The following is a 25,965-nucleotide window of genomic DNA, read 5'->3' on the forward strand; positions in this document are numbered from 1 at the left end:
TTCAAGGGTTTTTCTTTATTTGTACTATTTTCTACATAATAGTAAAGACATCAAAACAATGAAAGAGCACATATGGAATTATGTAGTAACCAAAAAAGTGTTAAACAAATCAAAATATATTTTTGATTCTTCAAAGTAGCCACCCTTTGCCTTGTTGACAGCTTTGAACAGTCTTGGCATTCTCTCAACCAGCTTCCTGACGAATGCTCTTCCAACAGTCTTGAAGGAGTTCCCACATATACTGAGCACTTGTTGGCTGCTTTTCCTTCACTCTGCAGTCCAACTCATTCCAAAACATCTCAATTGGGCTGAGGTCGGCCGATTGTGGAGGTCAGGTCATCTGATGCAGCACCATCACTCTCCTTGGTCAAATAGCCCTTACACAGCCTGGAGGTGTGTTGCATCATTGTTCTGTTGAAAAACAAATGGTAGCTACCACTGCAGAATGCTGTGGTTGCCATGCTGGTGAAGTGTGCCTTGAATTCTAAATAAATCACTGACAGTGTCACCAGCAAAGCACTCCCACACCATCACACCTCCTCCTCCATGCCTCACGGTGGGAACCACACATGCGGAGATCATCCATTCACCTACTATGCGTCTCACAATGACACGGCGGTTAAAACATAAAATTGCAAATTTGGACTCATCAGACCAGTGGACAGATTTCCACCAGTCTAATGTCCATTGCTCGTGTTTCTTGGCCCAAGCAAGTCTCTTCTTATTGGTGTCCTTTAATAGGGATTTGTTTGCAGCAATTCAACCATGAAGGCCAGATTCACGCAGTCTCCTCTGAACAGTTGTTGTTGAGATCTGTCTGTTACTTTAACTCTAAGAAGCATTTATTTGGGCTGCAATTTCTGAGGCTGGTAACTCTAGGGCTGCTAGCATCTCAAATATAAAATGTATTTGTTTAACACTTTTTTGGTTTCTACATGATTCCATATGTGTTATTTCATAGTTTTGATGTATTTTCTATTATTCTACAATGGAGAAAATAGTAAAACATTTATAAAAACCCTTGAATGAGTAGATGTGTCCAAACTTTTGACTGGTACTGTATAGTAATTGGTTGTTTCATGTTAATTTGTACCCTAGCCTAGCATTGACTGTTCATACATACAGACTGCCACATATTCCCTGACCTTTGCCAGAGTTGCCCTGAAACAGAACAGCATGCCTGTGTGTCTCTGTCTGCATGCCACCTCAGTGAATGAATTCCCGGTAATGTCTTAGGTAAGCTTACAGACAAACACAATCGTAAAAGCTAAATGGACTGCAATATTTTTGCCATTAGCTTTTCCTTCAAAATATTGTGACAGGAAGTTTGCTCAAATCCCCTTATCCTGGATGAATCCTTTCATTACTTCAGCATCTGAGGGGGTTAGCACGATGGCCAGGTCCGGGAGAGAAGGGGTTGAAGTGGGATGTTTGTGTGGGTTCAGGGCCTCGCTCCTGCTTATTAGCCTCTCATAAAGATTACCCCAGACAGAAGGTCATAAGAGAGGAGCCCTACAATCTGCTTCAACATTAAAGGGACAATATGACTGGTGGCATTTAATTAAACTGTTCTACTAATCAGTAAACGTTTTCATGCTAAGCTATGGCTAAGATTTAGCCATGCTCTCAGGTATATTGGATATTGCTGCTGGACTGAATGTTTCAGTAGATTGAAAGCCTTTGTGACAACCATATCAAAAAAACATAATTTACACCAAACAAACAATGATGCTAAAAAGACAGCCCAATAGGCTGTTATATTGAACATAAATTACAATACATTTAGTCAATAGGAATTTAGAGGCAACAGATGAATTATGAAGTTTTGATGAGGATACTAGCTGGTGCTTGCTACTAATTGACAGAGGACTCCTTTTCCCCTTCAATGGAATACTGCAGCAGCGCTGCTCTTTAAGAAGATTGTACTACTTAGAATCCGATTACAGCAGGGACTCCCAGGACAGGTCCTTGGCTAAAGCCCTGGTAGTGGCGGTGAGTGAACTGCAACGCTGCACTTATACTGTATCAGAGGCTCATTACTCTGTGAGGTGGCAGCACTGCAACTACTGCAGTGACTTAGGAGACAATGGAAAGTTGGTTTTAATGCAGAAAAAAGACAATTTCTTCAGTGCTGTGGACGCAGTCCGATGAATATGAGGCAACAAAGGTACTAGTGGATTATCTGTCCAATGGATTCTGAATGCCCTCCAGTCTTCTGCTGTTCCCAGATTTAAAATGCTAGTCAAAACTGTCAGCCCAGTAGATCTGTGGGTCACAAGGCATGTCAAATAGTTTAGGGTCAGGCTTGAATTGAAGTTCAGCAGGTTCGCTAAGGTTTTGCGTCTCCAACAAATCAAATTGCAATTGTCACATGCGCCGAATAGAGGGGAATAAAGTACATAAACAAGAATGGAACTACAGTACGCTCAGAAAGTATTCAGACCCCTTGACTTTTTCCACATTTTGTTATGTTACAGCCTTATTCTAAAATGGATGAAGTTGTTTTTTCCCCTCATCAATCTACATACAATACCCCATAATGACAAACCAAAAACAGTTTTTAAAAAAGGTTTGCAAATGTATTAACAATAAACAACTGAAATATCACATTTACATAAGTATTTAGACCCTTTACTCAGTACTTTGTTGAAGCACCTTTGGCAGCGATTGCAGCTTCGAGTCTTCTTAGGTATGACGCTACAAGCTTGGCACACCTGTATTTGGGGAGTTTCCCCCATTCTTCTCCACAGATCCCCTCAAGCTCTGTCTGTTTGGATGGGGAGCGTCGCTGCACAGCTATTTTTAGGTCTCTCCAGAGATGTTCGATCAGGTTCAAGTGCGGGCTTTGGCTGGGCCACCAAGGACATTCAGAGACTTGTCCCAAAGCCACTCCTGCATTGTCTTGGCTGTGTGCTTAGGGTCGCTGTCCTGTTGGAAGTTGCACCTTTGCACCCAGTCTGAGGTCCTGAGTGCTCTGGAGCAGGTTTTCATCAAGGATCTCTCTGTACTTTGCTCCGTTCATCTTTCCCTCGATCCTGACTAGTCTCTCAGTCCCTGCCCCTGAAAAACATCCCCACAGCATGATGCTGCCACCACCATGCTTCACCATAGGGACGGTGCCCGGTTTCTTCCATACGTGATGCTTGGCATTCAGGCCAAAGAGTTCAATCTTGGTTTCATCAGACCAGAGAATCTTGTTTCTCATGGTCTGAGAGTCCTTGAGGTGCCTTTTGGCAAACTCCAAGCGGGCTGTCATGTGCCTTTTACTGAGGAGTGGCTTCCGTCTGGCCACTTTACCATAAAGGCCTGATTGATGGAGTGCTGCAGAGATGGTTGTCCTTCTGGAAGGTTCTCCCATCTCCACAGAAGAACTATGAAGCTCTGTCAGAGTGACCATCGGGTTCTTGGTCACCTCCCTGACCAAGGCCCTTCTCCCTCGTTTGCTCAGTTTGGCCGGGTGGCCAGCTCAACGAAGAGTCGTGGTGGTTCCAAACTTCTTCCATTTAAGAATGATGGAGACCACTGTTTTCTTCGATTCATTCAATGCTGCAGAAATGTTTTGGTACCCTTCCCCAGACGTAATCCTGTCTCGGAGCTCTACGGACAATTCCTTCAACCTCATAGCTTTGTTTATGCACTGTAGGGATGCAGCCAGCCAATATGCTCTCGATGGTGCAGCTGTAAAACGTTTTGAGGATCCTGGGGCCCATGCTAAATCTTTTTAGCCTCCTGAAGGTGAAGAGGTGCTTCTGTGCCCTCATCATGACTGTGCGGATGTGTGTCGACCATGTTAAGTCCTTAGTGATGTGGTGCCAAGAAACTTGAAGCTCTCGACCCACTCCACTACAGCCCTGTCGATGTGGATGGGGGCGTGCTCTCCCCTCTTTCTCCTGTAGTCGACGATCAGCTCCTTGGTCTTACTGAAGTTGAGGGAGAGGTTATTGTCCTGGCACCACAATGCTAAGTCTCTGACCTCCTGCTTGTAGGCTGACTCATCGCCGTCGGTGATCAGGCATTCCACCATTGTGTCGTCAGCGAACTTGGTCACGCAATTGTGGGTGAACAGGGAGTACAGGAGGGGACTAAGCACACACTCGAGGAAGTCCAGGATGCAGTTGCAGAGGGAGGGGTACAGTCCCAGGGTCCCTGGCTTGGTGATGAGCTTGGAGGGCGCTATGCTGTTGCACGCTGAGCTGTAGTCTATGAATAGCATTCTCACATAGTTATTTCCCCTCTTGTCCAGGTGGGAGAGGGTAGTGTGAAGCACAATTGAGATTGTGTCATGGGTGGATCTGTTAGGGAAGTATGCAAATTGGAGTGGGTCTAGGGTGTCTGTGATGATGGTGTTGATGTGTGTTCTAACCAGCCTTTCCAAGCACTTCATAAGTACAGATGTAAGAGCTAAAGAGCAATAGTCATTTAGGCAGGTTGCCATGGAGCTCTTGGGAACAGGGACAATGGTGGTCAGCTTGAAACATGTTAAGATTACAGACTGGGACAAGGAGAGAGGTTACATAATCTGGAGAAACAGGGGCTTTCACGGAAGGCATAGTTTTTTAACCTGTCTGGGCTAGGGAGCAGTATTTGAAAAACGTACCCAATTTAAACAGGTTACTACTCTGGCCCAGAAACTAGAATATGCATATTATTAGTAGATTTGGATAGAAACCACTCTGAAGTTTCTAAAACTGTTTGAATGATGTCTGTGAATGTAACAGAACTCATATGGCAGGTAAAAAACTGAGAAAAATCCAAAGCAGGAAGTGGAAAGTCTGAGAATTGGAGTTCTTCTTTTGATTCTCTATCGAAGCTACAGTGTCTATGGGGTGACGTTGCACTTCCATTGGCTTCCATTGGCTGTCTAAAGCCTTCAGAAAGTGGTTTGAGCATTTTCCTGTCACTGGGCAGATAATACATAGGAGCTCAGTTACTGAGTGGTCTGCCTGGCAACAAAGGGATTGGATATGCTCGGTCCTGCGAGCGAGCCCCTCCTTCTTTTTCTTCTTGAATGAATATGCTATTGTCCGGTTGGAATATTATCGCAATTTTACGTTAAAAATACCATAAAGATTGATTTTAAACAGCGTTTGACATGCTTCTAAGTACGGTAATGGAACATTTTGACTTTTCGTCTCTCGTTCCGCGCTCGCGCGTTATGCCTTTGGATAAGTGATCTGTACGCACGAACAAAACGGAGGTATTTGTACATAAATATGGATTATTTAGAACAATTTCTTGTGGAAGTAGCAGTCCTGGGAGTGCATTCTGACGAAGATCAGCAAAGGTAAGAGAATATTTCTAATACTAATTCTGAGTTTAGGTTGCCCCGAACTTGGCTGGTGTCTGAATAGCTCACCGTGATGGCTGAGCTATGTACTCAGAATATTGAAAAATGTGCTTTCTCCGTAAAGCTATTTTAAAACCTGACACAGCGGTTGCATCCAGGGGTAGTCTATCTATAATTCTTAAAATAATTGTTATCTATTTTGTCAACGTTTATGATGAGTATTTTTGTAAATTGAATTGCACATTCACCGGACGTTTTGGTGGGAATACATTTTCTGAACATCACGCGTCAATGTAAAATGCTGTTTTTGGATATAAATATGAACTTTATCGAACAAAACATACATGTATTGTGTAACATAGTGTCCTAGGAGTGTCATCTGATGAAGATTAGTGCTTAGTGCTTCATTTAGCTGTGTTTTGGGTTTTATTGACACATGTCCTTGCTTGGAAAATGGCTGTGTGATTATTTTTGTCTATGTACTCTCCTAACATAATCTTATGTTTTGCTTTCGCTGTAAAGCCTTTTTGAAATCGGACAATGTGGTTAGATTAACGAGAAGTTTATCTTTAAAATAGTGTAAAATAGTTGTATGTTTGAGAAAGTTGAATTATGACATTTTGTTGTTTTTGAATTTGCCGCCCTGATATTTCACTGGCTGTGTGACCTAGCCCATAGAAGATATTCTTCGAAGCGAGCATTAAAGGCATTTAGCTCGTTTAGGAGATCTGCATCGCTGCTCAACTCATGGCTGGGTTTCCCTTTGTAATCCGTCATTGTCTGCAAGCCCTGCTACATATGATGAACGTCGGAGTCGATGTAATAGGATTCCACCTTCCTCCTAATTTGTCATTTTGCATGTTTGATGTCTCGTCGTCGGTCGTAGCGGAGGGCTTTCTTGTATGCGTCCATGTCTGAGTCCCGTTCCTTGTAAGCTTTAGCTCTAGCTTTTAGCCCAGCGAGCATTTTGCCTGTAGTCCATGGTTTTTGGTTTGGATACATTCGTATAGACACTGTGGGGATGATGTCGTCTATGCACTTACTGATGATGCCCATGACTGTCCTGGATAAATCCCGGAACATATCTCAGTCTGCATTTCAGTTGAATGCATTCAGTTGTACAACTGACTAGGTATCCCCCTTTCCCTTAGTAGCAAAACCGTCTTATAGCTTCGCTTGTGCTTCATCTGACCACTTTCATATTGAGCGCGTCACTGGTACTTCCATGTGTGTGCGTGTGTGTGTGCATGCATGCACGTGTGCGCTTTAGGGAGGACAGTGCAGAGTGTGTGTGTTGGAGCAGGCAGATAAAGCTCCAGTCTGGGCCTTTATAAGAAGTCTCATAAATCCTGCGGGTCCCCCCCATCTCTAAGAAAGGTGGGCTGTGTCAGATTACATTTGGCCTGTGAAATCCCAGCCCCAGAGAGGCCATCGCTCTGTCACTAAGGCTCACTCATGCATGCTTTGATTCCGTCTCAGTGGTAGCGGTAGAAAAGGTGTTAATAGATGCACATTCAGTATGCTGAGAAAGACTGCCATAAACCCCTATTATCTGCCAATGACAGACTTAGCATTAGCTGCTCCTCATCGCCCCACACCCCTGTAAACGACCCACCGTTCAACCCTGCTCGTTGTAGCTGCAAGCCAGCATCCAGACACAGGCCTACCTACCTGTAGATTCCTTTTATTATAGTGCCAGTGCCACCCATGTGAAGGTCCAGCCTCTAGATAGAGAGGAAGCCGTCATTGGTTCACCACATTTCCATACAATGCTGCTGTAAAGTGTGTGGTTCAATGGGCTTCCTGTCACAATAGTAATCGCAAAGGCACAGAGGGGATGTCATGGCATGGCATGTCATGTCACATGGCATGTGTGTGTTTTAATCATGGTCTAATGGTCATGTTTGTTTGCCCACGGACTACTTAGCTTAAAGGCTCTTAAAGCCTCTCCTAGATCACTGGCCCCACCGTATGGTATGTCACTGGTAAGCTGGAAACTCCATAGTGGGCAGACAGATTTGTTGTGCTGTTAGCACTAATCTGGGTAGTATTATTTTTGTTTTGTGGCGTAGGATAACTACCCTTATCATCGCAATCCTCCATTCCTGGAGCGCCCCGGATTTGTTGTCATAGCTTTTCCATAGTACATCACTTCTCTGTAGTAGATATTGTTTCACGAGTTTATTTGGTCTGATTTTTGCAAGCTAAACACTAATAAACTCCGGACTTATCAGTCGGATAATTAGCTTTTTATGTTAATCCATAACAACATGTTGACCCTATGTATGACCAATTTCCATAGACTTTGAATAATAACCTAATCAACTTCATATAATTATTATGAACATGTTTCCCGGGATTTCACCAGTTCCATAAAAATTACAGTCTTTTTACTCACACTAGTGAAGAAGATAACCTCATCAATCATGTCTGCCCACAGACCGTTGATCACTTACAACAAACAGTAGTCTGTCTGGGGTTGTGCCTATGTCTGAGGACGACCCACCCAGACACAGCTTTAAATCTGTTCAGGGTCCTACAATAACATACATCCTCTTAGATAGATAAAGCATCTCCTTTATCTCTCTGAAGGTAGCTGAAGATTAAAAACAAGTAACATGAGCAATGTAAAAGAAAATATTCAAACGCTCCAATTACCATAACAACTATAAAGACACATCATTTTTCAAAGATCAAAATGGATGATCAGTGAAGTGATCTTGTAATTGTTTCCACTATAGGACATCCATTCTAACAGATCAAATATATATTAGAGTACTTTAATTATCTTCTCTTGTTTTCTTCATCTGCCTGTGCTCGCTATTGAGTTGGCCGAACATCTGACTAACTGCGGCAGCCTTTAGGTCCTTCTCTCTCTTTTGTCTTGGTGCTTAATGAAAATTGCAACTGTGGTCCTGCCGAGCAGGAATGTTGAGAGGTGCTCAGCTCAGCACTGACCCTGTCTGTCACTCGGCCACTCTCAGGCTCACAGACTGCAGGTAGGGTTTGTGTGGCTGTGTGGGTAGATGGAGATAGACTTATCTCTGGCCTGAACAGATGCCAAGTGTTTAATTAAACTCTGTGTCATTCCAATCCCAGCATGCTGTGGTTAAGCCAGGCCCGGGCTCAGGACTCTTTTCTGGGGGGTGGAGGGCGGAGAGGTGACCCAGCTGCCACGGGGGGCTCCGCTGTCCCGCTTGGTGTTAGAGTGCTCCAGGATAAGCCCCCCCCCCCCCACTCACAAAGGACCTGGCTAGCCATTGATGGACCCTGCGTATACTCATTAAACCTGGACTGGACCTCTCACCACCACTCCTGGGACTGTTGAGTGACATCAAGGTCTGGCTTAAAATGTTTATAAGAGAGAGAACTCAAATACATTTGAGAGAAAACTCTTGTTAAAGTGAGTTCAGTTTCATGGTCTATTTTTGACACATATCAGCATGTGCATTTGTTGTTGGTACCCACTGATATATAACTATTTAGATATTGTTTCAGAAAGTTAAATAAAATCAAGTAGGAGAGAGGAATGAAGAGAAAGATGAAAATCAACATTAATAAGTGAGAGGGATAGAGGAAGGAGGGATGTAGTAGAAAGAGAGGGCGCTAGAGAGACAGACAGTCCATGTCAGTGAATCCAAGCCATGTTTTCCTGGCCGCTCTCTGCATGGGAGATTACTCGGCCTTACTGCAGCCAGACAAACTCTGTCCCCAGAGAGCTCAGTACTGACTACTGACCAAGCATGGAGATCCTGCAGCACACTTCCAGCTAACTTCTATCAGAGCAGAGAGCTGATCGGCTGGACCAGTATGCTGGGAGGGGACCCTGTGGAGGAGTGACAGGCAGCAGTTCTCAGGCTGGATGTTGTGTGACACAGTGGGTCCCATCACCGCCATGGAGTTTGGGAGGTTTCATTCAAAGTACCAAAAACCTTTGCTGCTCATCATGATGACGTTCAAACTGGGTAGGACTCACTGTCTAGGTGTATCAATGTAGGTTATAAAGGGAAAAGAAAACCTGTGTGTGCACTTGTATGTGTGAGTATTAATGTGGAAAGTGGTAATGTGAAAATGTGTGTGTGTGTGTGTGTGTGTGTGTGTGTGTGTGTGTGTGTGTGTGTGTGTGTGTGTGTGTGTGTGTGTGTGTGTGTGTGTGTAGGGGAGATGTGGACAGAGCTGTAATAGGGCATTAGCAAGGTGGGAGGATGTTACAGGAGGACAAGTGGTAGGAGCCAGCTGGCAGACAGGTTGTTGTAGCTGGTGATAATCTGAACATCTCTGAGTGCAGTACCCCTTCAATAAGTTATTCATAATAAGTTATATTATTTAATGATATGGCTGGTCCTATTTAGAAATTAGGTAGGCACCAATCAAACATTTGTTACATATCATACATAACAAAAACAATGGAAACGTATGATATGTCACTGTAATTGATAATCTATTACTATGTAGGACAATAATATTTTTTATTTATTTATTTCTTATTTCACCTTTATTTAACCAGGTAGGCAAGTTGAGAACAAGTTCTCATTTACAATTGCGACCTGGCCAAGATAAAGCAAAGCAGTTTGACACATACAACACAGAGTTACACATGGAGTAAAACAAACCTACAGTCAATAATATAGTAGAAAAATAAGTCTATATACAAAGTGAGCAAATGAGGTGAGATAAGGGAGGTAAAGGCAAAAAAGGCCATGGTGGCAAAGTAAATACAATATAGCAAGTTAAAACACTGGAATGGTAGATTTGCAGTGGGAGAAAGCGCAAAGTAGAAATAGAACTAATGGGGTGCAGAGGAGCAAGATAAATAAATAAATAAATACAGTATATATAATTGGCTTGAGCACTTATCATGAAGTCATTCATAGATGATAATGAACTATCATAGTGAGATAAATGGCTTGTGATATTATTCCCTGATAACCTATGAGAAGAGCAGTTAACACTTGTAAAGAGAAGAAAACAGTGGGGAGTGTGGGGTGTGGTGTCGTGGGGTACAGTATGTTTGGGTGTGGGATATTTTGAACCCCACCTAATGACGCGTTGACCCATTTTTCCCGCGGCCCTGTGGGAAGTGTCTGAACCTCGTTAAATTGGACAGACTGACAGGACGGGGTGGCTAGGGCGGATCACATGCAGGGGCCATTGTTTCCCATCACCATGGTGACGGGCTAAGAGTCTGGCCGCACAGCTTTTTGTCTTAACTTTGAACGGAGGGCCAAGTGTTCTGAGAACTGTGGAAATGAACACAGTACTTTTAGATTGCATGGCTGATGGAAAAAAACAACTGCAATATTGGACCAACAATTGTTGATAGAAAATCCTGGATATACTATACTATCAATATGGCTCCTTCAACGTTAAACCCACATGAAACACAGACATTTACATCTCTGACTAACATCACAGGATAACTATGACTAAACATGTCAGAATGTGCGCTTTTTAAAGCCAAATGAGTCACCGCAGTTTAGCCTTTGAGTATGAATACAATTTTGGACAAAGCACAACACTGGCATGGTATGACTGACAGTCCCCTGTGGTGATTTCACATGAGTCATGACATGCCACCACAGGTCCATAGTACCCCAAAGTGTGGGTCTCAACTGACATTTGACTTGGAGTATATGTAAAGATTATGTTTGGGTAACTTTAGTTTTGGTAACTGCTATGATAGGGCAGAGGAAACAAATAATCCTTATATGGACAAACATCCAGCAGAACAACTATTAATCAACTCTTATCTACCTGCTTTCTTCCACACTGTTAGAGGGATGCTCTGACATACGGTTTCATGGCACAGGAGGCAGCAGTGACATCAGCGCAGTGGAATGTTTCAGGGATGAATGGTCTGGCTGCAGCAGGATAGACCAGTCAGAGACCCCCACTGTCTCAGCCAATCACCACACTGCTACCTAATCTGACATGGGGTTCAGGTAGTACCAGCTGTTAGCGTTCACAGTGCATTATAGTGGGTATACAGCACAGTGCATATAAACAGTGTAGGTAGATACCATGTCTGGACTGAAGTGTCTCTGGGTCTTGGAAATCACAATACTGTATAAATCCTATGTATTATGATGGTGTGGAGGATGAGAGTGTTTACATGTATCCATATTTAACACTAATATAAAGGGAACAGGAAACCTGGTCCTTTACACCATGAGTTAAGGGAAGCTTGTGGGTTGATGGGTTGACAGTAGGAGGAAACTGATGAAACTGCAGGTTGCAAAGGATGTTCCAGTGTATCTGGGGGTGTCAGGGCATTAGTGAAGAACAGATATGGTGTTTGGAACATACACTAGATATTATAGCAGGGGAAGAAGACTGTGGCTCACAACAAGTAGATTGTGACACACAGCAACCAATACTGTAGATCTATTGAGTGGAAATGAATGATCAGTGGTCACTAACACTTGTCATGGAGAGCAACAGCCAGAGTGTGCTGGCTTCTGCCAATAATCGGACACCTGATTCAACGAATCTAGGTAATGATCAGTTGATTCATTGAATCGAGTGCTGAACTGGATCAAAAGCCTTCCCACCCTACAGCTCCCGAGCACTATGGGTGGTCACATTATATTAGGGAAACAGGTATGAGGTGGAGGTGGAGGTATTAGGGGTGTGACAGGAGGGTTATATAGGTGTTAAAGGGCCGGGGGCATGGCAGTAATAGGTACAGTAGGTGCTACAGTGGATAGAGGGACAATGTGACCTTCCCTTTAAGATAAGCTGTGAGTGAGTCAAGTAAGGAAACAACATACAAGTAAACATATAATACAAATCCCTGCTAACACTCTTTGTTAAATACAGTATAAACTATACTAGTATATTGAATAACTCAGAAGCTATATATCTGTGCTCATTAAGTCGAGTTTTAGCAATCTAATCAAATCAGGATTTAAGACAACATACACATTCCATAAACGTAATAGGAACATGTATTCAAGTATGAAAGCATTCCACTGTTTTATCCCCCTCATATTCAAATATTTTAACACTGTACGCTTATTATTTCTACTTATGACAAAAGGAATATTCCATAAAGGAAAGTGTTTGCTACTTCATCAACAACTATAGCAGAAAATCGAACCAGTGTCAAACAGTCTGTGATTATTAAACTACCTGATGCGGTGTGTATTAAGAAGACCCATGGGGTCAAGTCCAGGTTAGATTAGTAGTGTTCAGGGTATAAGGAACTTTCATTGATGAAGCCTCAGGTGACAACTGCTCACACAGTGAGTGTGTAATACGTTTACTCCAAACCCCATCTGCTGTGTTCACTTTAAGTCCAGACTAGAGAGAGAGGGAAGTGTTTTTTAAAAACTTTTCATTAAGAAAGTGCTCTGTAAGTGCCTCAAAAGCAGAGACAAAGGGAGAGGTCTAAGGTATCTGGTGTATGAGCTCGTAGGAAATAGTTGGTAATCTCACTGGTAATACTTCACCAGGCTAATGGACTGGTAATACTTCACCAGGTTAATGGACTGGTAATACATTACCAGGGTAATGGACTGGTAATACTTCACCAGGGTAATGGACTGGTAATACTTCACCAGGGTAATGGACTGGTAATACTTCACCAGGGTAATGGACTGGTAATACATTACCAGGGTAATAGACTGGTAATACTTCACCAGGGTAATGGACTGGTAATACTTCACCAGGGTAATTGACTGGTAATACTTCACCAGGGTAATGGACTGGTAATACTTCACCAGGGTAATGGACTGGTAATACACTACCAGGGTAATAGACTGGTAATACTTCACCAGGGTAATGGACTGGTAATACTTCACCAGGGTAATATACTGGTAAAACTTCACCAGGGTAATGGACTGGTAATACTTCACCAGCGATTATCTCACCACAGTTTCATGAAGTTAAAGTTGGAGATTGCTTACATATTTTGAGCTTTCTCATTCATGATAAATATCAAATCAAATCAAATGTATTTATATAGCCCTTCGTACATCAGCTGATATCTCAAAGTGCTGTACAAATACTGAGTTTATTTTCTTTCTTGCCTACAGGTATACTGTGCACAGCAGCAGCAGACAAGTGTCTGTCGTCCCCGTGTCAGAATGGTGGTACGTGTCTCGAACAAATGGGCAACTACACGTGTCTCTGCCCCAGATGGCCAGTCCACTATATGGGCAAGGACTGTAGAGAGCTGTATGACCCCTGTGTCCACGATGCGCCGTGCGCCAACTGTACCAGCACACTGGGCACAGGGGTCTACACCTGCCACTGCCCCGACGACTTCGCAGGGACCAACTGCACACTTAACATCAACATCAAGTGTGAGAGCAACCCATGTAAGGGTGTCAGGTCCCATTGTGTGGACAGGGTGGACGGCTACACATGCCACTGTCCTCCTGGCTATGGAGGAGATTACTGCCAGGCGAGGGACTGCTCTGAGGAGCCGTGCCACAACGGTGCCACCTGTGTTGACACATGGGATGGGTACCAGTGCCAGTGCGTCCCGGGCTTCCAGGGGAGGGACTGTGAGGAGAACATAGATGACTGTAAGTCACTCCCCTGTCAGAACGGAGCCATCTGTAAAGACGACGTCAACGGATACCAGTGCTTTTGTGTGCCTGGTTTCCAAGGCTACCACTGCGACCTGGACATTAACGAGTGTGTGTCGCGGCCGTGCGAGAACAATGGGACCTGTGTCAATGAGGTGGACCGCTATGAATGCAACTGTCTGCTAGGGTTCAAAGGTGAGACAGTCTCTCTGTTCGGGTCAGTGCAACGTATCCTGCTGTCTTTAGAGTGTGAGGGAATTACCCTCTCTCTTTAACTCAGTGTCTTTAGTTCAGAGTTCACTACTTTGCCAACCTCATATAGAAACGACAAAGTTTTAATGCACCATGTTCAATGTTTCTCTCTAAGCTCTGTAGATGTTCTCATAGTGAAACCCATCATATGAAGCGGTGTCTGTGTTGTGTGGCAGGGGTGAACTGTGAAGTGGAGATCGATGAGTGTGAGGAGCAGCCCTGCCAGCATGGAGCCACCTGCCACGACCGTGTGGGCCTGTACACCTGTGAGTGTGTGTCCGGGTACGAGGGCCGTGACTGTGAGCTGGACATTGATGAGTGTGCCAGCGGTCCGTGTCTCAACGAGGGCAACTGTACAGACCTGGTGAACAGGTAAGGTGTCTCCAACTCTCTCTCCTCTCATTGGCTGAATCAGCTGCTTAACCCCAATGTGTCGGTGAGCAGTATGTCAGCCGAGGGATTCCTTCCCGACAGTAAAGTTTAATAGGGCGAGGATAAGGATTACACCACTTATTTGGATGGTAATTAATCATGAGGTTGGGAAGTGGGGAAAACCTGACAGAGAGCTTCATCAGACCTGGGTGGTGTATCTTGTTAATACAGAGATACGTTGGATTGAACCAATTACATTTGTTAATCAAAAAATACCACATAGGTGGTCTAGTGGTCTAGTGGTCTAAGCTTATTTGAATCCGGCCCAGTGCTAGTTCACCACCCTCTCTCCTCTATCTTTCCTCTCTACCTCTGTCCTATCCAATAAAACAAAAACGTCAAGAGTGGGACTGCCCCACAACAACAACAAAAAATGTGTGAAGGTAGAATTCCACTTTCCTTAAGAAACAATGCCTGTAGATCAGAAATGATTCGATGTTAGAAACCTCACAGTTAAGACTGTTTAACGTTTCTACTGGCTGCACTGAGGTCCCAGTGCGTTTTCATGCTTCAAAGATGTCCCAGTCTCACTGAAATAATCAGGATATAAGGAGCCTCTCTAAGTCTCCTCCTCCTCACTCAGCTATGAGTGTGACTGCAACGGGACAGGCTTCACAGGAGAACAATGTGAGGTGGACATCCCAGAGTGTGCTTCGGACCCTTGCCAGAATGGAGCCACCTGCCTAGACGGGGTCAACCAATACGACTGTCTCTGCTGGACAGGTACACACACACACACACACACACAGACACACACACACACACACACACACACACACACACACACACACACACACACACACACACACACACACACACACACACACACACACACACACACACACACACACACTTCTCACCAAATGAGGGGGTAACAGTCAGCTGTCTGTCATATCTGCCAAGCCTTCTCTGCACCACAGGAAGTATTACACATGCAGCAGAGGAGGCTGGTGGGAGGAGCTATAGGAGGTTGGGCTTACTGTAAAGACTGGAATGGAATTAATGAAGCGGTGTCAAACACAACAAACAAAATATAGAAACCTCATGTTTGACCCTGTTCCATTCATTCCATTTCAGCCATTACAATGAGCCCGTATTCCTATAGCTCATCCCACCAGCCTCCTCTGACACGCAGTGATTGTTGTACAAGAATATTTGATCTGCTGTCTGACATAAAAACAGAGAGAGAGTGGGAACATCCTAGGTGTCAGGAATATGCTGAAAAGAAAAGCTGCAGGCGCTTCCATGTAGCCTTTTACAGGCAGGCAAACCCTTTTCTTGGTAAGACTTGGTTCGTGGAGTTTCCCAGACGTAAATCACAGAGATAAAGGGTCAAAGGTATGATACAAGCCTGTGGTTTAGAGGCAAAGAAGGGGGAGTGGTATGAGACATAGCGAGAGACCTATTGAGAGACCTGTATAAGTGTAGTACTAACCGTGGTGTTACACCACGATGCCATCTAGTGTATGACTGGTGCAGCTGCAGGGCCATGAGCAATAGGAAAACAAAGATGATCCTCAATACAGAGGATGGAGAGCACATAATATACACAACTGTTCCAAAAATTTGGGTCACTTAAAAATTCCTTGTTTTTGAAAGAAAAACACATTTTTTGTCCATTAAAATAACATCAAATTGATCAGAAATACAGTGTCGACATTGTTAATGTTGTAAATGACGATTGTAGCTGGAAACGGCAGATTTTTAATGGAATATCTACATAGGTGTGCCGCGTACAGAGGCCCATTATCAGCAACCGTCACGTTGTGTAAGCTATTCCAAGTTTATCATTTTAAAAGGCTCATTTATCATTAGAAAACCCTTTTGCAATTATGTTAGCACAGCTGAAAACTGTTGTCCTGATTAAAGAAGCAATAAAACTGGCCTTTAGACTAGCTGAGTATCTGGAGCATCAGCATTTGTAGGTTCGATTACAGGCTCAAAATGGCTAGAAACAAATAACTTTTTTTCCCCCTGTTAAAATAATGGTGTGTGTGTTGCAGCTTATGAAGGGAAGAACTGTTTAAAATAATGGTGTGCGTGTTGCAGGTTATGAAGGGAAGAACTGTCAGGTGGATATTGATGAGTGTGAGCTGCAGCCCTGTGAGAATGGAGGAGAGTGTTTTCAGCACTCAGAGCTGCTGCACCACGGGGTGCTGTCTGGACTGGATGACAGGGAGTTCAACTACGAGGAAGCAGCTGGGTTCCTCTGCCACTGCCAGCCTGGGTTTGCTGGTAAGGCAAAACACTGAAATGCATACTTGGTGACCTCCCACCCCCCTTTAAGTATAGGATCTGATTGAATAGGAATCCTCTGAAATTGCAGTCGATGTTAATTTGACCTGAGGGTAAGTAATTGAGTAAGTACGTAATGTGTCCTGTCTCTTGCAGGTGAGATCTGTGAAGAGAATATAGACGAGTGTGAGTCTGCTCCATGTCAGAACGGAGGGAGCTGTGAGGACCTGGTCAACTCATACCAGTGTGACTGTCCACCTGGGTTCACAGGTAAGACTGTCTGTCTATTTCACTGTGTAATATAACACAGCTCTTTATGTGCAAGAACCCTGACTTTCTCTTAATACACTGTATATCAGAAGATACAATAGAGAGAATAAATAAATCCCATGCAGTGATATACAGTATATCTCTTTGGATTCACTTGCCTAGCAGTGAGCAAAACAATAATAGCTTAATCCTGCCCCTGCTGATCATTCCTGCCTGTACTGGTCTGCTTGGACATTAGACATCAGTCAAAACAGAGATAAGGAAAAGCAAAGGAAAAGTAAAGGTGGGCTGGAAAACCACCCATGAATAACTCTCAATAACAGATATATTATCGCTGAATAACAGAGTTATTATCTACGAATAACAACTGAAGATGAAACAGAGTATATCTCCAGTTCTTTGGGTGAGCCTCCGTGTACAGCAGCTTTGACGGAGAGGGTAGGTGTCCGTACGGAGGGGCATGGCAGTAGAAGAACAACAAAGACCATAAAACCTGGTGCCATATGTTGGTAGTCCTGGCTGGGTATTTAACAGGGGTCTTTCCTCTAGTTTACCAGGGGGAGAGAGAGATTACCACAAAGCTGCTTAAGCCCTATGAACCACTAATTAATAAAAGCAAGCTTGAAAGACCCTCTCATCACAAAAACAAAACCTGTTATCAATTAAAACATAATGTATTGCCATACTCCTAGTCCTAGGCTATTTGCACAGTAAGCAGACTTCCGTATACTGTAACCAGGCACCCGTCAAAATAGAGGGGAATAACACATAGGTGACACAACAAGATCATATGACTACATATTCTCTGTGAGTTCTCTTCGCACGTACAGATAGAGTACTCAGAAACTGGTTAAGCTAATTAAATTGAGCCCCCCCCCTCAACCCAGCCACCTTTGACCCCCCCCCCCCCATTTCAACCTATGTCATACTGAGGTTAGTCCAGTATAGTCCAGCTCAGTACAGCCCCTCTGCTCAGAAGCCCATCTCCTGTGATTAGAATGTCGTCTGCCACTAGCCGGCATCCATAACATCGATCAGGAGTGACTGCAGCCCAACATTCCTGTTGTCAGCAGTGACAGGAGCCAGCTGGGTGGTAGGCTTAGAGCCCTGGCTGGGCCTGGCTGCCGAGGGGAGGCTGTATGCAGGCATGAGGGAGGGAAGTAGGGAGGGCTGGGCTCGAGTAATCACTTCTGCCTGCCTGGTACAAGTGTACGGACTGTGTGTACATGTGTGTGTGCATGTGTGAGAGAGAGGGTGCACAAGTTTGATCTCATCTGTGGGACCTGTTTGGCTATATGTGTGTGTTTACGGCTCTGGGAGAATGAGGAGGCTACTGCTACTTCTGTTACTAGCTGTATGGTGTGAGCCATGGGGACTGACAGGTAACACTTAAAACTTACTGTGGAGAGAAGGGCTGCTAGGACAGGCTGTGTTTATGTGTGGGAGGTAGAGGGCTGGAGGAGGGCAGAAGGAGATGCTCTTGTTTTTAACTTGTGGAGAGAGGAGTTTTAGAGGATTTTGCTGATGTGTAAACTTTCATTGCTTACTAAGCGTATTGTAGTCCCATTGATTTACTATATACCGTGAATAATCTAGCAACATACTTCAAAGCATTTGTTTTTTAATACAATTTGACTGTGACACAGAGAGAAGTAGTAACTGGGCTCACATCCGTACCGATATTTTAACTTTCATCCGTCATTTCCTCAAAAGGCATAGTCTAGTCAAGTGCTTCCTGGAGAGCCGCATGCTTGCCAATATACTTCCATATCTGATTAACTTATTTGGTTTGGTTAGACAGACTCTAATGAACTTATTGGTTTGGTTAGGGAGACTGATTAACTTATTGGTTTGGTTAGGGAGACTGATTAACTTATTGGTTTGTTTAGGGAGACTGATTAACTTATTGGTTTGTTTAGGGAGACTGATGAACTTATTGGTTTGGTTAGGGAGACTGATGAACTTATTGGTTTGGTTAGGGAGACTCTGATGAACTTATTGGTTTGGTTAGGGAGACTGATTAACTTATTGGTTTGGTTAGGGAGACTGATTAACTTATTGGTTCGGTTAGGGAGACTCTGATGAACCTATTGGTTTGGTTAGGGAGACTGATGAACTTATTGGTTTGGTTAGGGAGACTGATGAACTTATTGGTTTGGTTAGGGAGACTGATGAACTTATTGGTTTGGTTAGGGAGACCCATAGGCTCCTGTTGAATCTCACTGTGTGGCTGGGGGACAGTTCTGTGTGGCAGAGAAAGACATAACCATACCCCTAAGCCAAATACATGTCGAACATGAAAAACGAATGGTGTGTTATGTTGTCATTCCAGGTGTGCACTGCGAGGTAGACATTGACGAGTGTGAGAGCGAGCCCTGTCAGAACGGCGGGTCCTGCAAGGACGCCGCCAACTCCTACACCTGCAACTGTGTGAAGGCAGGTCCAGGGGAGGAGCCATGGGGTGGCCATAACTGTGACGTCCGTCTGATTGGCTGCAGGGAACACCTGTGTGAGAACGGAGCCACGTGTGTGCCCATCCTAAGCCAAGAACAGCACGGTGGGGAAGATGGGGATGAACAAGAGCATGGCCACACCTGCCTCTGTCCCCCTGGCTTCACTGGGAAGCACTGCAGCATTCCCACCACCTTCTCCTTCAACACAGAGGGGTATGTCCTCATCCAGCTCCCTCCTACAGCTAACAAGACCAGTAGAGGGACTGACCCCCAGCACCACCAACACCACTATGGGATCCACGTTCAGCTGCGCTTCAGGACCACCCTGCCTGAAATGCTGCTGTTCTACAGAGGGGCTGAGCACTACTTTGTGTCCCTGGAGATTGTGGGGGGCCATATCCATGCTAGAGCTGGATCAGGGAAGGAGCTACAGGCCACCTATCATCTCCCTGTCAATGACGGAGACTGGCATGAGGCCAAAGTGACCATGGATGAGAAGCTGGTGCTGATGGTGAAAGGACCAGGCTGTGACAATGACCGGGGGATGCACAGTGGAGGACGAAGGACACAACCAATTGATCTTCTTCCAACCTGGATCATTCCCCCAGGTCTATGTGGGTGGGGCCCCCCAGAAGTATCTGGACAACACAGAGAGTAGGAAGGGTTTCATTGGCTGCATGGAGGATCTACAGGTTGACCACCAGCTGCTACTGCCTCAGGATATCTCTCCAGAGCACGTCCAAGACATGGAGCTGGGCTGCAACAAGACCGACTGGTGTCATCCTGACCCCTGCCATCATCGTGGGCATTGTATTGACCTGTGGACTAGCTTCAGCTGTGAGTGTGATCGATCCTATCACGGCTCCCTGTGTGAAGAAGGTAAGAACTGTTATACCTTTTAAGACATGACTTTACTTCCCATTTTACACGTTTTCAAATATTGCTTTTCAAATTATGTCAACTGCAGACATCAGGCGCTGACAATGTATTGTAATTTAAAGGGGGTTACGTGTGTCTCCTCAACTTACAGCCAGTTCCCTTCAACTACACAGGTTTGTACAGGTTTTGTTGTTCACACTGAAAGTATTGCTTTTTGTTGCGTGCCTCAGAATACCCCTCATGGACATTCAGTAATGAAGACACTGTGAGCTATGCTGCCTTCAACATCAACCAAACGGACGGGGAGAACTTCAACATCTCCTTCTTCCTGCGCTCTCTGAAGCCTAGCGGCCTGCTCCTCCAGCTGCGGAGAGGGAGGAGGGCCTACCTCACCCTGTACCTGCGGGAGGGAACCCTGGTCTTCAACAGCCCCCCCACCACCCTGTTCTCTAACGGTACCTACATCACCAGGGGACAGAGGGAGCTGGTCACTGTGGTGGTACGCCAGGGTCAGGTCGGGTTCAGTCAGGGTGGGACACAGTTATCCCTGGGGGGGGTGAGGATGGAGCGGGGGGACGTGGTGTACATGGGGGGTCTGCCACCGGGGGAGTCCACTGCCCCCTGGGGAGGTCACTTCAAAGGCTGCTTACAGGACATCACTCTGGACCATATGCACCTGTACCTTAACCTCCCAGAGGAGGAGTGCCACACCCACAAAGCGTTCCAGTGCTACTTCCCAAAAAAAGCTGAGAACGTGTTGGATGGCTGTGTCAGTGATGAGGCATGCAAGGTAACGTCAATAACACCTTTACACTAGAGATGTTTTGCTGTAACTGTAGACCTATGAACTGTTTAAGGAAACTGGCACAAGAGCTGTCTAGATTTCTCAGGTTAGGGTTCTGACAAAGACTTTTTAGTTCACTCTTTGTAACAGACACTAATATCTATGTCCTCCTCAGGCTGGTCCCTGTAAGAATGGAGGAACGTGCACAGTCACCTGGAATGACTTTGAGTGCACCTGTCCCATGAACTTCTCTGGCAGGCGATGTGATACACGCGTGTGGTGTGTCAGCGACCCCTGTGTCGTGGGCAGCCAGTGTGTGGATCTAGTTGACGGTTACGAGTGTGAGTGGACTTTTTGGATCGTATACATTATCTCTCTCCCTTTCTCTCTACTACGGTATCTTTCTCGGCACAGACACACACACACAAACAAAATAGCAAACACCTTACCAAAAGGTGTGTCACTGTATTCAATATTGAGTTGCCTTATTAATATACTGCTGTTCCACCAGGCCTCACTAACGCCACCTTTGAGAGCAACGCTCTGCAGTTCACCGCTAATGGCTCGCTGGTTGCCATGGTGACCAGTGTCTCCATGGATATACGTACTCGGGAGGAGAATGGCGTGCTGCTGCGGGCCACTAACGGAGCAGAGGTCTTCTGTCTGGGTTTGCTCAACTCCTCCCTGCTGGTCAAACTACTGAGCGGCAACAGCCTGGAGCTACAGGCCTTCACCAGCGACCTGCCCATCTCAGACGGGACCTGGCACCACCTCCACCTGGCAATGACAGACCCCCTGCAGCCTGTGTCCCGCTGGCGCCTCACTGTGGACGGGCGCAGGGCTGGCAGCACCATGGGCACAGCCGGGCACCTCAACTTCCTCAACAACACCACCGTGTGGCTGGCAGAGAACTACACAGGCTGTCTGGGAGAGGTGAGGGTGGGAGGAGTCTACCTACCTCTGTTGGACGACCAAGATGCCCCCCAGGCAGTCCGGTTTATCAGACAGGGGGGGCAGGAGAACAAGATGGGCTGTGTTGGTGCTGATGTGTGTCAGTCCCAGCCTTGCCTCAACCAGGGCACCTGCCAGGACCTCTGGAATCTGTTCAACTGCAGCTGTGCCCCGGGCTGGGAGGGAGAGTTCTGCCAGAAGGACACAGACGAGTGTGCCTCAGGCCCCTGTGCCCACGGCACCTGCACAGACCTGCTGGCAAACTACCGGTGTGAGTGTCACAAAGGATGGGGGGGCAGGGACTGTGAGGAGGAGGTGGATGACTGCCTGGAGCACAGCTGTTTGAACGGGGGTTCCTGCCTAGACGGGACGGGCACCTACCAGTGTGTCTGCCCCCCTGGATACACCGGCCGCCGCTGCCAGTGAGTACCACAAACTATGACCAGGGCATGTTCTTGTTCAAAAATCACTGTGTGTGTGAGTCTACGTATTCAGTATGTATAGACGTTGTAATGACTGTATTTTGTGTATCCTACAGATGGAGATTCCCTCCACAGCAGTGTGATGAAGAGACGCAGTGTGACAACGGTGGGGTCTGCACGGATGGGATCTGGGGTACCAACTGCACCTGCAAACCTGGCTACACTGGAGACTGGTGAGATCACTAACCTATCCAATTTTCCATAGAAAATACATGGGCCGCGTTCCCGGAGACTAACATTTTATTGGACTAAGAAGGACTAAAAAGCATGCTAAATGGACTAGGCTTAACCTGTGTCCGGTAGCCCGGCCCTATAAGTCTACGGTTTAAAAGCTGAGCATGTCAGTGGGACTGTAAAAGGATCCTATTGTATGTACAGAGAGCTGTCGTCCTGCTGGGGTGCCAGTGTTGTTTTGACCCCCCCTGGTGTTCTCTCCCAGGTGTGAGGCAGAGATAGATGAGTGTGAGTCCAGACCCTGTCTCAACGGTGCTACCTGCCTGGACCGACTCAGCAGCTTCCAGTGTGTGTGTGTGCCGGGCTTCAGCGGCACACAGTGTGAAAGCAATGTAAGTCTGCTCGTAACGACATACTGTCTGTACATTTGTTACAGTAGACTATGTAGTGATAATGTAAGTTGAGTATCAAAAGCTTATACACAGACCAGATTGGATCAAAGAGGCTGATGTATTAAAACAATTTAAACTGCAGTTCGTCTAATCTGAGTAATAAGGTACAAATAAGTACGTCTAATCTGAGTAATAAGGTACAAATAAGTAATAACAAGGTAATAATAAATAATAGTTAAATGTCCTGCTCTCGCCCCTCTGTAGAGACAGGAGCAGAGGCAGCGCATGCCCTGGCTGGTGGTGGCCATCCCTCTGGCCAGCCTGTGTGTGCTGCTGGCTGTGGTGGCCCTGGTGTTCATGGTGCTGACCGCGCGCAAGAAGCGCCAGTCGGAGGGCACCTACAGCCCCAGCGCCCAGGAGGTGGCAGGGGCACGGCTGGAGATGGGCAGCGTACTCAAGGTGCCCCCCGAGGAGAGGCTCATATGAGCCCCACACACAACAGCAACACACACTACCTTCACTCGGCTACAGGTCGGACACCTAGCCTCCCTGGCTCAGACACATAACCAGACACAGGCGAGGACTGGTCAGACTCACTAAGAGGTGTCCAGGGTGTGAAAGGTCACCAGTGGTGTGGACATATGCCCTGACAGTGGTGCCACCGCCACACTGCTGCTGCTGGGTCATGGGGTTGGGGGTGATTAAACCCGGAACTAATCTCTTTATAGAAAGAGGTGACGTGGTCTGTCTGAGCCGCAGAGAAGGGCAGGATAGAGGATGAAAGAGCTCTCGTCTCCCCAAGACTTGAGCACTGCTGTCGGGTTGAGTCTAATCAGCTAGTCCCCTCCCTGGAGTGATGAACCATACTGGACTCCAGTGTCTCTCTATACAATAGCTTCCAGTGTACATTCTGTACCCCACATTGATTATGTGTGAGTTCATTCTAATGACCATTTTGATGGTAAAACCTTGTATTTTTCTCTGGATGTGCAGTTAACAGTTCACAGGCAACACACTATACCAATAATGTTCTTTCCGACTCCGTGTAAATACTGTAATTGTCTTATTTCTGAATCTATGATATGTGTTTTTTGTTCATGTCATTGTCTTGTGCAAATGTATGAGGTGCTCCTAAAACTCGAACTCATCGAAAGTGGATTGAGACCACTTTAATGCTATCAGCCATCTCAAACTCTGATGCCACAGTATTCAGACAGGATACCTTTACCCAAACCTACACTGTCTGTCTCTCCGACACTGTCTCTCTTAATCTATCCTCACAGGAGCCACTACTTAACCAGCCAAGTGATCAATGGATGTTTTCACTGTCCACCGAAGGTGCTGAAGCTAGATATTGTGCTCTAGTTCTTCTCTGTAACTATGGATGATGTACCACATGCATATACTGTAACTAAGCTGAATGAAAGTAACATCTAATTAGCTTGAAATGAAGTTTATGCAACCCCATACTAAAGGCAAGTCATTGAAAGATAATTATCTGTCATGAATTGACTTCCACATTACTTTATGAATGAGTTTGTATGTGCCTTCCTTACAGAATGGATGGAATGCTGACAAACCCAACATTTGACTCTTGTACATTCTACATTGGATATGGTATCTATCTATATGTTGATTTTTTGTATGGTCCAATTTACAATATAGTTGACTGGATGGAACTATGTATTGTCTCAGAGAAAAACTCACTGTGATTATTGTGTTGATGTCTGTGTGGAATGCTGTAGAGCAGTATGACAGACCAACAAATAGACAGAGCAGGTTTCTGTTTGAGCTCTGTAGGTCCTCCCCCTCCCATTCCTGCAGGGCTAGGTGATACAGTACGATCCAGGAAGACATGTACTGACTATACACTGATGTTAGCTCTGCTCCAGTGTTGGATTATACAGAGTACATTACAGGGTTGGGATCAATTATAGTCAATTCACAAAGTGAACATTGCCAAGTGAATTGTCAATTGAAAACTGAATTGACCCCATTGACTCGGGTAAAATCTGGATTCGCATCTACAACAGGGGATAGATTGGACTGATCTGTATTTTAGTTCTGAATAGTATGGTAGGCGCTTACACTGGACGCACCTCTACTCAAGCAGTACCAACTACAGTGTAAAGAACAGTAAGGTATGCTGGGTAGGCTACACTGGTATGTATAGGGAGTATTCTGTGATTATTCTGGAAAATGTGATTGGGTAGCAACACTGTAACATGATGCAATTGTAAATAATGTGATTTATTCAAAACTCTAAAGTTTCTATTGGATGTCAACAGTTAAACTGATGCAAAAGAAAATGATAATTAAAACAACACCATGAAATGAATGACTGGACTTACTGTGCAGGGTTTTGTTTGTAACTAGATAAAATGCGGTAAGAATTGTATCTGACAAATGATAACAAGTCAACACAGTTACCCTGTAAGTGTTTGACTATCTGTTTGTTCAATAGAATTTGCAATTCAGTGTCTTTCACAATGCTTCTGAAGGGATCTCCTCCCACAGTGCTGTAGGAGCGTTCTGTCTGCGTATCACAAGGGAAGGAAGGAGTTTATGTTTGCAACGCCCGCATATAATTGAAAAATAAACTGAATAGAAATACAGTATCTCACCAGACGATTTCTGTTTCTTCTCATAACATAACACACCTACGGGCTGGAAATTGTCCCCTTATATTAGACATGAAAGATAAATGCTCTCTCTCTCTCATCCTGTAAGAATACTGTATGATTCCAGTTATGTTATTAGCTCACTGATCCAAGGGAATGTGAACTGGCCTGTGATATTGAAACAGAGGGACCCATCCGGTCCAAGATGAGAATTCAAAA

General features: G+C 45.2%; 1 protein-coding gene across 1 annotated transcript; it reads left to right on the plus strand.

Annotated features, from left to right (window-relative positions):
• The first annotated feature begins 9,000 nt into the window (after window positions 1-9,000).
• Window positions 9,001-25,743, plus strand: LOC106579995 (protein crumbs homolog 1). Its single transcript, XM_014160520.2, is given in 14 exon segments — window positions 9,001-9,252; window positions 13,324-14,016; window positions 14,250-14,445; window positions 15,089-15,228; window positions 16,555-16,740; window positions 16,897-17,010; window positions 19,343-20,001; window positions 20,003-20,342; window positions 20,573-21,132; window positions 21,302-21,467; window positions 21,638-22,499; window positions 22,616-22,732; window positions 22,999-23,125; window positions 23,390-25,743. Coding segments are annotated over 14 exon segments (4,485 nt in total). The 5' UTR covers window positions 9,001-9,149; the 3' UTR covers window positions 23,612-25,743.
• The last annotated feature ends 222 nt before the right edge of the window (window positions 25,744-25,965 follow it).

This window comes from Salmo salar, chromosome ssa20 (genome assembly GCF_905237065.1).
Source record: "Salmo salar chromosome ssa20, Ssal_v3.1, whole genome shotgun sequence".
Taxonomy (NCBI): domain Eukaryota; kingdom Metazoa; phylum Chordata; class Actinopteri; order Salmoniformes; family Salmonidae; genus Salmo; species Salmo salar.